This window comes from Cetorhinus maximus, chromosome 13 (genome assembly GCF_964194155.1).
Source record: "Cetorhinus maximus chromosome 13, sCetMax3.hap1.1, whole genome shotgun sequence".
NCBI lineage: Eukaryota > Metazoa > Chordata > Chondrichthyes > Lamniformes > Cetorhinidae > Cetorhinus > Cetorhinus maximus.
Window position 1 is genome coordinate 113,426,530 of NC_135891.1, and position 14,657 is coordinate 113,441,186.

The 14,657-nt window shown below is 45.0% G+C and overlaps 1 protein-coding gene across 1 annotated transcript in view; it reads right to left on the minus strand.

Annotated features, from left to right (window-relative positions):
* The window catches only part of LOC144688967 (CUGBP Elav-like family member 4), a 433,573-nt gene that overhangs the window by 46,520 nt on the left and 372,396 nt on the right, over positions 1-14,657 (minus strand). Inside the window, exon 6 of the mRNA XM_078556039.1 lies at positions 7,897-8,043. Coding sequence (XP_078412165.1) covers positions 7,897-8,043 — 147 coding nt within the window. The remainder of the gene's footprint in view (positions 1-7,896; positions 8,044-14,657) is intronic.

Here is a 14,657-nt window from a genome sequence, read left to right on the forward strand (position 1 = left end):
AGTGCCAAAACCTGTTGAGAGGTGTAGGATTTATTAATTATTATTAATTAATTAATTAGCAATTATTAATTAAATAATACATATTGGAGATGGCAGGTAAGGTGATATGCTGTGAATTGCAGGATATGGGAGCTTCTGGATACTGGTGTGATCCAGGGAAAACACATCTGCAGAAACTTTGGCTCTGAGCAGGAGGCTGAGCTGCAGACACTGCGGCATATCAGGGAGGGGGGAAAGTTACTTGGCCAATATATTCGACGAGGTGGTCACACTCCTCACCAAAGTGGAAATCAGGGACAGGAAGGTGTGACTGCAAGTGAGGCAGATGAGGGGACCCAACGGGCAGGAGTGCAGGAGCCTCGGCCTTTACAATTATCCAACAGGTTTGAGGCTTTTTCAGCTTGCTTGGATAAGAGTGGGGGCTGCAGTGTGGATGAGCTAACTGGCCATGGCACCATGGTACAGGAAGCCATTCAAGCAGGGGTAGCTACAAGGGATGTAGTGGTAGTCGGGGACAGTATAATCAGAGGGATTGACACCGTTCTCTGCAGCAAAGAGCGTGAGTCCAGACGGCTGTGTTGCCTGCCTAGTGCCAGGGTTTCGGACATCTGCTCGGGGCCGGAGAGGAACTTGCAGTGGGAGGGGGAGGGACCCAGTCGTCGTGGTCCATGTAGCTACCAATGACTTAGGCAGGACAAAGGAGGAGGTTCTGCTTAGTCAGTATGAAGAGCGAGGCACCAAATTAAGGAGCAGAACCTCAAAGGTCATAATCTCTGAATTATTACCTAAACCACATGCAAATTGGCGTAGGACAAATCAGATTAGGGAGATGAATGTGTGGGTCAAAGTCTGGTGTGGGAGAAGTGGGTTCCAGTTCGTGGGGCACTGGCACCGGTATTGGGGAAAGTTGGATCTGTACCGTTGGGATGGTCTACACCTAAACCGTGCTGGAACCGATGTTCTTGTCAGCTGCATAACTAGTGAAGTATAGAGGGTTTTAAACTAAGTTGTGGGGGCAAGGGGACAAATTTGGGAAGATGTGGTAAAAGAGAAAGGTATTATTATGGGTAATGGAAAACCAGACCATGACAGGAAGAGATAGAGGGTGCAAATCTAACAGTAAATAAACAGATGAGAATAGAGGTTATAAAAAGAATAAAATGATAAAAGTAAAGGCTCTGTATCTGAATGCAGGAAGCATTCGAAACAAAACAGATGAACTGAGAGCGCACATAGAAATAAATAATTACAATTTGATAGCCATTGCAGAGACATGGCCGCAGGAGGACATGGATTGGAACTTGAATATTAAAGGGTACAGGACATTTAGAAATGACAGGAAGTGAGGAAAAGGTGGAGGGTTGGCTCTGTTAGCTAATGATGGTAATAGCACAACAGAGAGGGATAACCTAAATTCAGGAAACCAGGATGTGGAAAAAGTTTGGGTAGAGATGAGAAATGGTGAAGGCAAGAAGTCACTTGTGGGAGTCATGTACAGGTCCCCTAACAGTAACCACCATGGGATGGAGCACAGAGGAAGAAATAATAGGATCTTGTCAGAAAGGCAGGGCGAGATATGTAGATTAAAATCGTGGGAGATTTTAATCTACATATAGACTGGAAAAGTCAGATGGGCCAAGGTAGCCTAAATGAGGAGTTCATAAAATCTTTCCGGGATAGTTTCTTAGAACAGCATGTTCTGGAGCCAACCAGAGGACACGCTAAACTAGACCCGGTTTTGTGCAACAAGATGGGATTAATTAATGACCTCATAGTGAAGGCACCCCTAGGTAGTAGCAACCATAATATGATTTAATTTTGCATTCAGTTTGAGGGGGGAGAGGAGTGGGTCTGAGACGATGGCTGGGATTTTCGGTGCCCGCCAGCGTCGGGCATATTTGGTGGCATGATCAAACAATATGGCACGATTGGTTTCATGATGGCATGAAACCAGTTTGCAATCATCCACTCAGCCCGCCAATGGACATCAGGAACCTCATTATAATACATCAGTGTATCATTATTAGGCCAGCCCACCGGACTCATCCCCCTCCACTGGATCATCCGCCCATGTCAGCGGGAAAACACTGTCATGTTTCACAACAGCACATAAGCCACGTGCACCTGGTGGGCTTCACTTCACTCGGGACTTCAAGGTTTGTTTGCCTACCTTGCTTCTGTCAGCACTCGCAGTCATCAGCACCAGGCTTCACAGACAGCACCACATCACTTTTACAGGGGCTCACAGCAGGTCTCTACCTACCAGACCAGCCATACGTGGGTGGTTTTTCAATGTCTGCAGGGCTAGTGCTTGCTTGGGGAAGGGGAGAAGTGGCCTCAGGCAATGGAAGAGGCTGCAGGATGAGAGCTGTAGTGGGGAAGGAGGGTATCCCAGGGTGTGTGTGGGGGCACACGTTGATCTGTGCCAGTGGCCTCCAGATGGTGAGGGCTGAGGAGGCAGTCTCCAAAGGAGATGAGGTCAGATGGACATGTGAGGGTATGTGTGTGAGAATGGGTGGTGATGTCCCTTGAGCTGGCAGTGAGTGAGATGCCAGTGAATGTGTGATGGGCTTGAGTGTGTGAGTTTAGAGTAATGAGATGGTTGCCTTACCCTGGCTGCATGGATGAGATCATTCATCCTCTATCTACATTGAATGGCCAACCTCTTCAATTGGCATTGATCACCACTGCCACCGCCTGCCATGCTGGATTGGTGATGCCACTGCCCATGTTGTGGCCAGAGTGGGTGTAGAGGACATCATGCCAGGCCTTGTCAGAGTCCAAATGGCGTTCCAGTGACGCGTCATTAAACCTGGGGGCTGCAGTCTTTTTGCCTTTCGTGGACATCTTCCCTGCAGCAGTCATGTGCTGGAAGCACTGAGAATGTGTGTGTGTGGCTGGACTTTAAATGTGGCACCCGACGTGATGAAGTGGTGAGGTGATGGCTTGGCGGGAGAACGAGAGCCCTTTCGCCATGGAAACAGCGTGTTTCCCGGGAATTGCATAAGTAATGTGGCGGGTTTGGGACGATACAGCGTGAAAACCTGTCATTGCAGCCAGTGGGTAAAACGTCGTTTTACCCGCCCATTACCGTACTTAGTGCAAAACTGGGACGATTCCACCCTATGTTTTTAAACTTAAATAAGGGCAATTATGAGGGCATGAAAGCAAAGCTGTATAAAGTGAATTGGCAAATTAGGTTAAGGGATAGGTCAATAGAGAGTGGCAAAAATTTAAAGGGATATTTCAGTATACACAGAATAGATACATTCCAAGGTAAGAAAAACTCCAAGGGATAGACACACAATCCGTGGTTAACTAGAAAGGTTAAAGATAGTATCAAACTTCAAGAAAAAGTATATAATTGTGCAAAGAGAGGTGGAAGGCCAGAAGATTGGACCGTATATAAGGAACAGCAAAGGATGACTAAAAGATTAATAAGGAGGGAAAAATTAGAGTACGAGAGAAAGCTAGCCAGAAATATAAAAACAGATAGTAAGAGCTTCTATAAATATTTTAAAAAGAAATGAGTTAATAAAGTGAGTGTTGGTCCTATAGAAAGTGAGTCTAGATAATTCATATTGGAAAACAAGGAAATGGCAGATTAATTGAACAGGTATTTTGCATCAGTTTTCACTGTAGTGGACACAAACAACATCCCAGAAGCAGCTATAAATCACAAAATGGGAGGGATTACAGGAAAATTAAGTCACCAGAGAAGTGGTACTGAGTAAATTGTTGGAGCTGTGGGCTGACATGTGCCTGGGTCCTGACGAACTTCATCCTAGGGTTTTAAAAGAAGTGGCTAGTGAGATAGTTGATGATCGATTTAAATTTTCTGAAACTCCCTAGATTTGGGGAAGATCCCATTAGATTGGAAGATAGAAAACGTAACTCCATTATTTAAAAGGGAGGGAGACAGAAAGCAGGAAACTACAGGCCTGTTAGCTTAACATCTGTCATATGTTAAATGTTAGAAGTTATTATTAAAGAATCTATAGCAGGGCGCTTGGATAAGTTCAAGGTAATCAGGCAGAGTTAACATGGTGTTGTGAAAGGGAAACCAACTTATTGGAGTTCTTTGAGGAAGTAACACGTGTTGTAGATAAAGGGGAACCAGTGGGCGTACTGTACTTAGATTTCCAGAAGGCATTTGATAAAGTGCCACATCAAAGGTTATTGTGGAAATTAAAAGCTCATGGTATAGGGGGTAACATGTTGCCATGGATAGAAGATTGCCTGGCTAGCAGGAAGCAGAGAGTAGGCATAAATGGGTCCTTTTCAGGTTGCAAGATGTAACGAGTGGTGTGCGACAGAGATCAGTTCTGGCACCTCAGCTGTTTACAATTTATATAAATTACCTGGATGAAGGGATGGATGGATTGGTTGCCAAATTTGCTGAGGGCACAAAGATAGGTAGGAAAGTGAATTGTGAAGAGGACATAAGGAGGCAACAAAAAGATATAGATAGGTTAAGTGAGTGGGCAAAGTTCTGCCAAATGGAGTATAATGTGGGAAAATGTGAAATTGTCCATTTTGGCAAGAAGAATAAAAGAGAAGCATATTAACTAAATGGTGAGAGATTGCAGAGCTCTGAGATACAGAGGGATCTGGGCGGCTTAGTGCATGAATCGCAAAAGGCTAGTATGCAGGTACAGCAAGTAATTGGAAAGCTAATAGAATGTTATAATTTATTGTGAAGGGAATTGAATACAAAAGTAGAGAGGTTATGCTTCAGTTATACAGAGCACTAGTGAGACCACATCTGGAGTACTGTGTACAGTCTTGGTCGCCTTATTTAAGGAAGGGTGCAAATGTGTTAGAAGCAGTTCAGAGAAGGTTTACTAGCCTAATACCTGGAATGGGTGGGTTGTCTTATGAGGAAAGGTTGGGCAAGCTAGGCTTATATCCACTGGAGTTTAGAAGAGTAAGAGGCGACTTGATTGAAACATATAAGATCCTGAGGGGACTTGACAGGGTGGATGCAGAGAGGATGTTTCCTCCTGGAGAATCTAGAACTAGGGGTCACTGTTTAAAAATAAGGGGTCGCAAATTAAAACAGGGATGAGGCAGAATTTTTTCACTCGGAGGGTTCTGAGTCTTTGGAACTCTCTTCCTGAAAAGGTGGTGGAAGCAGAGTCTTTGAATATTTTTAAGGCAGAGGTGGATAGATTCTTGGTAAGCAAGGGGGCAACAGGTTATCGGGGGTAGGCGGGATGCAGATTTAAGGTTACTATCAAATCAGCCATGGTCTTATTAAATGGCGGAGCAGGCTCGAGGGGCCGAATGGCCTGCTCCTGCTCCTTGTTCTTATATTCGTATGCAACTTGTCATTTGACACATGTCTGGTTCTCTCTGCCTGGCCTGTGGGGATGGGCACAGGGTGTTGTTACACTGCTGCCATCCATTTGACTTGCATTTCACCAAGTTGACATCACAACTTGCTTGGTCAGAAATCTTCATTTTTGCAAAATGGCTTTTTAGCCGTAAAAGCTATAATCTTGGGTGTGAGATTGCTTGAATCCTACCAGGCATCCGACAAGTGGACGCAATAATAGGCAAGCTCCCGATGACCAGGGTTAAGAAGCGAATGTTTACACAGGGCTTAGATGATTGCTGACAAGTGTTGCCAACAATGCAAAATAACATCTGTTAATGGCCTGCTTCTTAAAGGCACAACCACACAGCTATTGCGAACAGCAAATAAAAACAACTGAGTCACGATTTAAACTCAGATTTTTCACAAGCCACAATCGAAAATCAGTTTACCGAAAAGAAGGGAGTGAGAAGATTAAAGACTATGATATGCAGTGATCTGGAATATATGCAGGGTGGATCTCTCCTCAAATATACTGCTCCCTCAAATGGCTCATTTGGTAATGTTCTGGGTGCTGTATGACTCAAAGGCACACTACATCATGTGATGTATTCTGCTGCAGGGGGAGCTGAAATGAATTTCAAGTAACACCCACGGGTGGCCTGTGGCTCGAGCTAGTGTTGCCAAGTCTGGGTGAGTTTAATTCCTGGAGGTTTCATCATGTGACCTCCCAAGTCTGGCTGCCCCGCCCCGCCCCCATCCTCCCACCATTGGTCAAAAGACGCTTCGTTACCCAGTTAAGTAATTTTTGGCTGTCGGTCAAATGGCTATTTTTTTTAACCCACCTCTGATATCTTTATAACTAATAGACAGATGTGTTCAAAGAAAATGGAAAAAATGTATTATTTTTAATGCCCCCATGGTCCTTCTCCCAGAGTTTGATCATAGTTGGCAACCCCAACCTGAGTCCCATTTCTGTTGATATTTTTTACTTGTTGGAGGGTGAGGTTTGGACCTTGTTTACAGATAAATCCTAAATCATGACACTGACATCAAAATCTGTTAGAACCAGCTACTTGAGTTATAATGTAAATTAATGTAAGTATGGAATTTAAATATTTTAGATGAGGCCTTCAAGGCCCCACAGTACAAACCTCCCAAGGCACATGCCATCCTAACCTGGACAGATATCATAGTCCCTGAGTCAAATTCTCGGAACTCCAGCACTGTGGAACCACCTTTACCACAGAGGCTACAGCAGTTCAAGAAGGTGACTCACCATCACCTTGTCCAGGGCAACTAAGGATGGCTTCGCCCCTCCCGTCCTTTGTAATCTCTTTCATCCCTATAATCCTCTGAAATAGCTACCCTCCTCTAATTCAGGCCTCTTACCAGTTTAATCGCTTCACTATTCGACTGGGTCTTCAGCTCCCTGGGCCCTAGTCTCATGAACTCCCTCCTAAAACCTCTCCACCTCTCTCTCCTTCTTTAAAATGCTCCTTAAGACCTACCTCTTTGACCAAACATTTGGCCATCTTCCCCTATCTGACTCATGTCAAATCTTATTTGATATTGATCCTGTGAAGCATCTTGGTAAATTTCACTGCATCAAGGCACTATATATACGCAAATTATTGATACTGTTATTTGGCAATTGATGCCACACTTGCCATTGACATTTCTACTTCCAGAATGAATTATAAAAACGAACCTACATGGTCCTTGAAGACAGTAAAGCCTGGGCAATCCTAAATTCAATCTATTAAAGTTATGCTGCTGAAGTAACTGAACAAACAAATATTGACAAACTGTGAAGCTCTCACTAGCAAGCAGTTGTCAGTTGCCAGATTAGTGAAGAAAATGAATCATTACCTCGACAGCCAGATCAACATCTGGGCTGCTGCCACTGGTCTCAGACCAGGGTCAGGCACAGCCTGTGATGCACCATGTGGTTGAATGCCCTGTCAATGATTACAATCGAGGCTTGCATGTGAAGCAGCCTTGAAACTGGCACCCTAGAAAACACCAGTGTCTTCACCACAATGTTTCAAAGTGCCAAGACAGAAGGTTGTGGGTTCAAGTCCCATTCCAGAGCTTTCAGCAGATAACCTAGGCTGACACTGCAGTACTTTACATAGGAAGTGCTGCACTGTTGGAGGTGCTGTCTTCCAGCTGAGGTGGTAAACCGAGGCCCCATCTGCTCTCTCAGATAGGCACTAAAGATCCCACAGCACTATTCAAAGAAGAGCAGGGGAGTCTCTCCTGGTGTCCTAGTCAATATTTATCCCTCATCCAACAGCTAAATCAGATTGTCTGATCATTATCACATTGCTGTTTTTGGAAGTTTGCTGTACGCAAATTGGCCATCTCTTTCCCACATTATAATCAGTGACTATAGCACTTGATTGGGTGTAAAGTGTGTTGGGACATATTGGTGTCGTGAAAGGCACTATATAATCACAGGTCTTTCTTTCAGAAGAGACGGGGATAAAATGAGAACTGAGAGAATCAAAATCCCCCGGCATTTTAGCATCTGGAGAGTCTTCACTCGACAGGGAGAGGTTGACAGAGATACATACCGCGTGAGCGTAAGAGCTGTAGGTGTTGTTAAACTGGAGCGGGATCGGGTTGAACATTCCAAACTGACCCACCATGTGCTGCATGCGCCTCAGTGTGCGCTCCTTGTCTGTGTCGGCAAACTTTACCACCAGGCTGGAGGATGCTCCCTGAAAATACACACAAAATATCTATGTCAACAACAGGGGCCAACCCATCGGCCTTCCCGTCCCCCAGGACTCACTCACCGAGCAACAGAATCGACGGAGCTTACAGCACAGAGAAGAGGCTTGTGGCCAGTCAAACCTCCTTTATCCCAGCCTATGCTAGCGAATGCTAACTGGCCGTTTGTCTGTGGAAGGCACCACAACCCAACCTGCTGCTAGACACCGTCCCGCACCCTCACCCTACCCTACCACCCAGAAGCATAATCCTCGATGTTAATCCCCCACAGCAAGCAAATGGTCGGGCTGGGTGGGGGGATTGTTTAAACACAAAAAAAATCATGGAATGTGTCTGTATACATGCCCGTTGGCCATTTTACAGCAGAAGGTTGTGTGGCATGTAAATGTCCCATCCTGGTGAGGTTGGACACAACATCAACATGTTTAACTTCCTACAGTGCATTTGGGAGTCTGATTTCAAATTAACCCAGTGGCACTGAGGCCAATTGTAGCAGCCTGGGGCAAGGCACAGTGGGCTGAATGGACTCCATCCATCTCATTTTAAGTCAGCTACGTCAGATTCTGGATCAAAACTGGGTCATTATCAGAGGATCATAGAATCACAGATTAGTACAGCACAGAAAGAGGCCATTTGGCCCTTCAAAGCTGTGCTGGCTCTTTTGAAGAGCAATCAGGTTTGTCCCACTTCCACACTCTTTCCCTTAACATTTTCCCCTTTTAAAAATAAAGGTTTCACCTTCCACCTGGCCTCACTGTCCAAAGGGAGCAAGCTCTGACAAAATAGGCTTTAGTTTGCTGAAAGATAGCTCTAAAAGGCCAAGTTGGCTCCCAGCCAATCAAAGATGCTGTTTCTTTGCACAGAAAATAAAATGAAATCTCTGTGTGCACCTTAGTCACATAAACTTCCTCCCACTTCCTAAAACAACACCACAATAAATGAGAGTTCAGTTAATTTGTTATAAATAAGGCTGATTTATACATTGTTATGATCCTCGTACAGATCGATAACGTTAAATAGAAGTTCAAACTTCCAGCTGATGGCTGCAAGGATGACACAAGATTTTGCATTTTTCTACTGTAACAACCAACTAAAAGCGCTATGACTAAACACTATTGTCATAGGCAACTTATGCTTCAAACTACAGAACAGAACTTCCCCTTTTATTGTTAATGCAACTGAAATACCCATTGCACAGATATACTTTACATTGTTCCTTAAGTAGTCATTTGATATTCCAGACTGAGTCCAAAATGATTCTTAGCTCCCAAAGGTTTACTTCCATTCCTTTCCTTTCCCAGCCTGGTGACTTTTAACCCCAGAATTGGCGTTCTTAATGAGGATTTTTCCTGGAGATTCTCCCTCTAGCACAAGCTAGGTGAATCTTCCAGCCTTGTTTCAAATCCTCACGAATTTGGTCTTTTCACTCAAGAGTGCGAGCTCCCACCCGCATTCCTGTGCAGTGAACCGTAGAGACTTTCGACCTTTAGCTGCTCCCTCTCTCCTGGACCCTGGCAGGAAAGCTATGTCTGGAAGTTTCAAGGATATCTTAGAAACCCTTCCCCTTTCAAAGTCCAACTCCATGACAGTATGAATCACATGGGCCTTGTATGCAGGTAGAAGTGCTGATTAGCTATCCTTGAGACCCCAATTTTTTTTTAGCTTTGAAGTTAATGGGCAGTTTAAAGCATAACCATTTACAACCCGAAATTCTCAACACCTTCCTGGAACTTTAGTGACTACCAGTCTAATCACTGTAAGCACAGATGCTTCTGCCGTTGTCTCTAGTCATGAATATCTTACACTTTCACATCAAAACAACCCAGGCCTCCTTTAATCTTTAATAGCCGCATCGCCCAGGCCTGTTGTCAGGCAGACTTCAGAACAAGTCACATGACTCCCTTCATTTTATCCTAAATTAAAGACACTGCCCCAAGATATAATAATCTTATGAACCTCATAATTATAACAGCATATTATAAAAATTTATGAGTGGGTGGGAGTAATTAGGATTACCATGATCATCTTGCCATCTGATGACAAGAAATCATTCGTGCTTCACTCTTGTGGCATATGGTGTCATCTGAATCTCTCAGTGAGGTTCTTTACGCTAATGGTGCACTCCCACCCATTATTCATGGGTCAACAAACTGTGACACAACAGAAAATCAAACAGGCAAATGCCAGCGCATAGCTCTCAAGTCTCGTGCTTGAAATGTGACACTCTCTGTGCGCAATATCACCTCAGGGTTGCACGCCATGGCTTCCCTGATAGTCGATAAACGCAGCGTGAGAGTGAACTATTCTGAGCTGGGCTGAGTTAGGTTGTCTCATGCTGGTTGCAGTTGGCAATTGAATTTGGACTCCATGTGTTTTGGGGTCATCAGAGAGAAAAATTCTTGCTCCAAACTGTTACCTGCTGGAAAATGCGCAGGTGTAGCTGCATGTGTGTGCCTGTGCATACTTAGTTTCAGTGTATGCTGTGTGTTTACCTGTGTACATATGTATGTATATCTGTACGACTGTGTGCGGGTATGTCCGTATATTTGGATGTATATATGTGCAAGTGTGCATGTGTGTCTGTGTGTGTGTTCGTGCATTTATCTGTGTCTGCATGTGCTTGTTTTCACCCTTGTATGTAATGTATGTATGCGCTTGTGTACACGCATTTGGGCATTGATGATTACATGATCAGACTCGGACCTGATGTCTCTTACTGCCTCCCAATACTCACATCAAAGTTCATATGTAGAATCACAGGAATTTCAGCCTTGACCTGTCATGTCTCTGCATCAACAATATGGGTGAGGTACAATTTGAAAACAATGTTTAAATTTGTCATTGGCAACCTGTAGACCAAGCCCAGCGGACATTATTCTAGCCTCTGAGTCAGAGGGTTGTGGGTTCAAGCCCTGATCGACAGGACTAAAGTAAAAATCTGAGCTGACCACCCAGTACTGAGACAGTGCCACATTGTTGGAGACGCCAAACTGTAGCCCTTTATGGTGGTTTTAAAAGATTCCATATTACCTCTGTAATTAGAATAGGACAACATGGGAACATAGGAGCAGGAGTAGGCCATTCGACCTGTCAAGTCTGCTTCGCTATTCAAACAGATCATGACTGGCCATCTACCTCTACGTCATTTTCCTCTCTATCCACATATCCATTGATGTTAATAGTATCCAGAAATCTATTGATCTCTGTCTTGAACATGCTCAATGATTGAACTTCCACAGCCCTCTGGGGTAGAGAATTCTAAAGATTCACCACCCTCTGAGTGAAGGAATTCCTCCTCATCTCAGTCCTAAATTCTTATGCTTAAGCTGAGACTGTGTCCCCTGGTTCTAGACTCATCAACCAGGGGAACATCCTATCTACATCTATCCTGTCTCAGTCTGTAAGAATTTTGTAAGTTTCAATGAGATCACCTCTCATTCTTTGAAATTCTAGAGAATACAGGCCCGATTACATCCTCCCTTAACCAACATCACCACTAACAGATTAACCAGGTAGTCATCTCATTCATGAGATTGGGGATTTTGCTGTGTGTAAAATGGCTGCCACATTAATTTGCATAAAAACAAGTGACTGCACTTCATAAAATAACGCTTTGGATGTGAAAGATTTGTGACATCCTGATATACATTATATAGAGAAATTATATTGAACCTCTTTAAAACATTGGTTTGGCTTCAGATTGTGTCCAATTCTGGGCACCACACCTTGGGAATGAAGCACAGGAGAGAGTGCAGAGAAGTTTCACCAGAATGGTTCCAGGCTAGAAATGGTCTCCTTAGGGAAGGTTTGAGGGGAGATTTGATAGAGGTGTTCAAAATCATGAGGGGTCTGGACAGAATAGATGGGGAGAAACTGTTACTGCTGGCGGATGGGTCGAAAACTGGAGGACATCAATTTAAGTTGAACAGTAAACGAGCCAGAGGCGACGTGAGGGAAAGCTTTTTTTACGCAGTGAATAGTTAGGATCTGGATTGATCTGTCCGAGAGTATGGTGGACGCAGATCCAATCATAGCTTTCAAAAGAGAATTGGATAATTATCTGAAAAGAGAAGATTTGCAGAGCTGTGGGGAAAAGGTGGGGGTGTGAGACTAGGTGAGTTGTTCTCCATTCTATGATTCTGTTCTTTGTTAAATCAAAACAGTTTTTTTTCAGTTTCAGTCATTGTCTGATTCATGCACAGAAAGTGCTGGGAATATGCAGCCAGCCAGTTGGCATATGGAAAGGAAAGGATCGCCAGATAAGCCCTCATGTTTTTCATCAAAGTTATGCTCAAATCATTATCCCATCACTCTCTTCCAGATTTTAGCTGATCCATTGGGAATTAATTTCACATTGAATGAGTATTCGGCCTCTGTCATTCTCCACCCAGTTGCAAAATGATTTGAAGAAAGAAAGAATTTGCATTTCATACACAACCTATTACATCTTCAGGACATGCCAAGTGGCCAATGAATGGCCTTTTCCTCCTGTGGGCAGGCAGACAGAGCAGTCAATTAGTGCACAGCAAGATCCCACAAACAGGAACTGGGATGAATAACCAGTCAATTTCTTTCGCTGGTGTTAGCGGAGGGATATAAGTTTGCCAGGACACCAGGAGGACACCACTGCACGCATGGGGCTGTATCTTACGTGCCCCCACCGGGTGCGTTTTGGGTGGGGCGGGACGCACGTAAAATAGGACGGGCGCCCAGACCACTTCCAAGCTCACCCCCAACATACAGGGAATGGGTAGGCGCCAAAATCAGCAGCTTAACCACCATATTCAAATAATAAAGGGTCAATTAGGCTTGTTTTCAAGCCAACTGAGCCTAATAATACGCTGCCCATGCCATAAAACATTTGGCGAGGGCAGCTGGGCAGCAGCGGGCAGCCTGATATTTTTAGAAAGCTCTTCAAAGGGCAGGGAGGAAGGGGAGTGGGGTTCACTCTTCGGGGGCTGCCCTTTGCCAATTGCAGGGTGTGCCCTCCTCCCCAAGAGCGAATCCTCCCTTCCTTCCTACAAGCCCGCAGCCTTAAAGCCAACCCCTCCCACCCACCCTGCCATGCTCACCGCTCTACCCAAACCCTCCCTGCCCAAGACCCTGGACTTACCAGCCCCAGGGATCCATGGGGCTTCTTCCTTATTCCCCTTCAGTCCTGGCAACTGCCACTGACATGCTCTTGGCACTGCCGGGACTGGTGGAGCTGCTGGCCAATCAGATTGGCCAGCAGTTCCAGAGGGTGGGGCTTCCTCTGTAGTGAGGGGCGGAAGTCCCCACTTGCCCCACGTTTAGTTGCCTCGCAGCACTTTATGGCTGCGGGGCGGATCGGTGTGGAGCATGTCGGCTCCGGGGCTGGGGGGGGGTGGGGGTGGCAATTTGTCTGTCATCACCCCCACAAACCCCGCAGAATGATTCAGCCCAGCCCATGGCTGTGGAGTATAACATAGAGCACCAAGTTGTGTGACTGTACAAAGCAATTAAATGTTTGCCACATGCTTAACAAAATGAGTTACTTTATAATTTTGTGTCAAATAGTAATTTAACTATTCTTCATGAGGGACGTCCCAAGGAAGACAAAGAGAAAAAGACAATCAAATCTTAGGAGCAAAATCCATTGTCTTCAGTGCAGGCAAGTCTAATCCGGATCATAGGGGGATTTTAAAGAATTTCCCATTGGAACGAGATAAAAGGGTTTCCTCCAATATTTTCTTTATTCTTTCATGGGATGTGGGCGTCGTTGGCAAGACCAGCATTTGTTGCCCATCCCTAACTGCCCTAGAACTGAATGGCTTGCTAGACCATTTCAGAGGGCTAACCACATTGCTGTGGGTCTGGAGTCACATGTAGGCCAGACCAGGTAAGGATGGCAGATTTCCTTCCCTAAAGGGCATTAGTGAATCAAATGGGTTTTTACAACAACCAATGATAGTTGTTCATTGTCATTGTCATTACTGAGACTAGCTTTATAATTCCAGATTTAATAATTGAATTTAAATTCCATCAGCTGCCATCTATTGCCATTTCCTATCTGCCCTTGAGAAGGTGGTGGTGAGCTGCCTTCTTAAACTACTGCAGTCCATGTCATGTAGGTACACCCATATTGCAGTTAGGAAGAGAGTTCCAGGATTTTGACCCAGTGGCAGTGAAGGAACGGCAATATATTCCCAAGTCAGGATGGTGTGTGGCTTGGAGGAGGACTTGCAGGTGGTGGTGTTCCCATGCATCTGCTGCCCTCCCACTTCTAGGTGGTAGAGGTCGTGGGTTTGGATGCCGTCGAAGGGGGCATGACAAGTTGGCACAGTGCATCTTGTAGATGGTACACACTGCTGCCACTGTGCATCACTGGAGGAGAGAGTGAATGGTGGTGTGTGGGTTGCCAATCAAGCAGGCTGCTTTGTCCAAGATCCATTCTGCTTCCACATAAGGTCTGCACAGGCATTCTTTCCAGAAGGAGTCACTGGGTAATGAGCAGCCACAAGAGGCTGAGGCCAAATATAACCTCCCCAACACCAGCCACCTCCCCTCCCTCCAGCCTCTCCTCACATCATTTGAGAAACGTTAACTCAGCAGAGGCCAGGGATAGAACCTGGCACCTCCT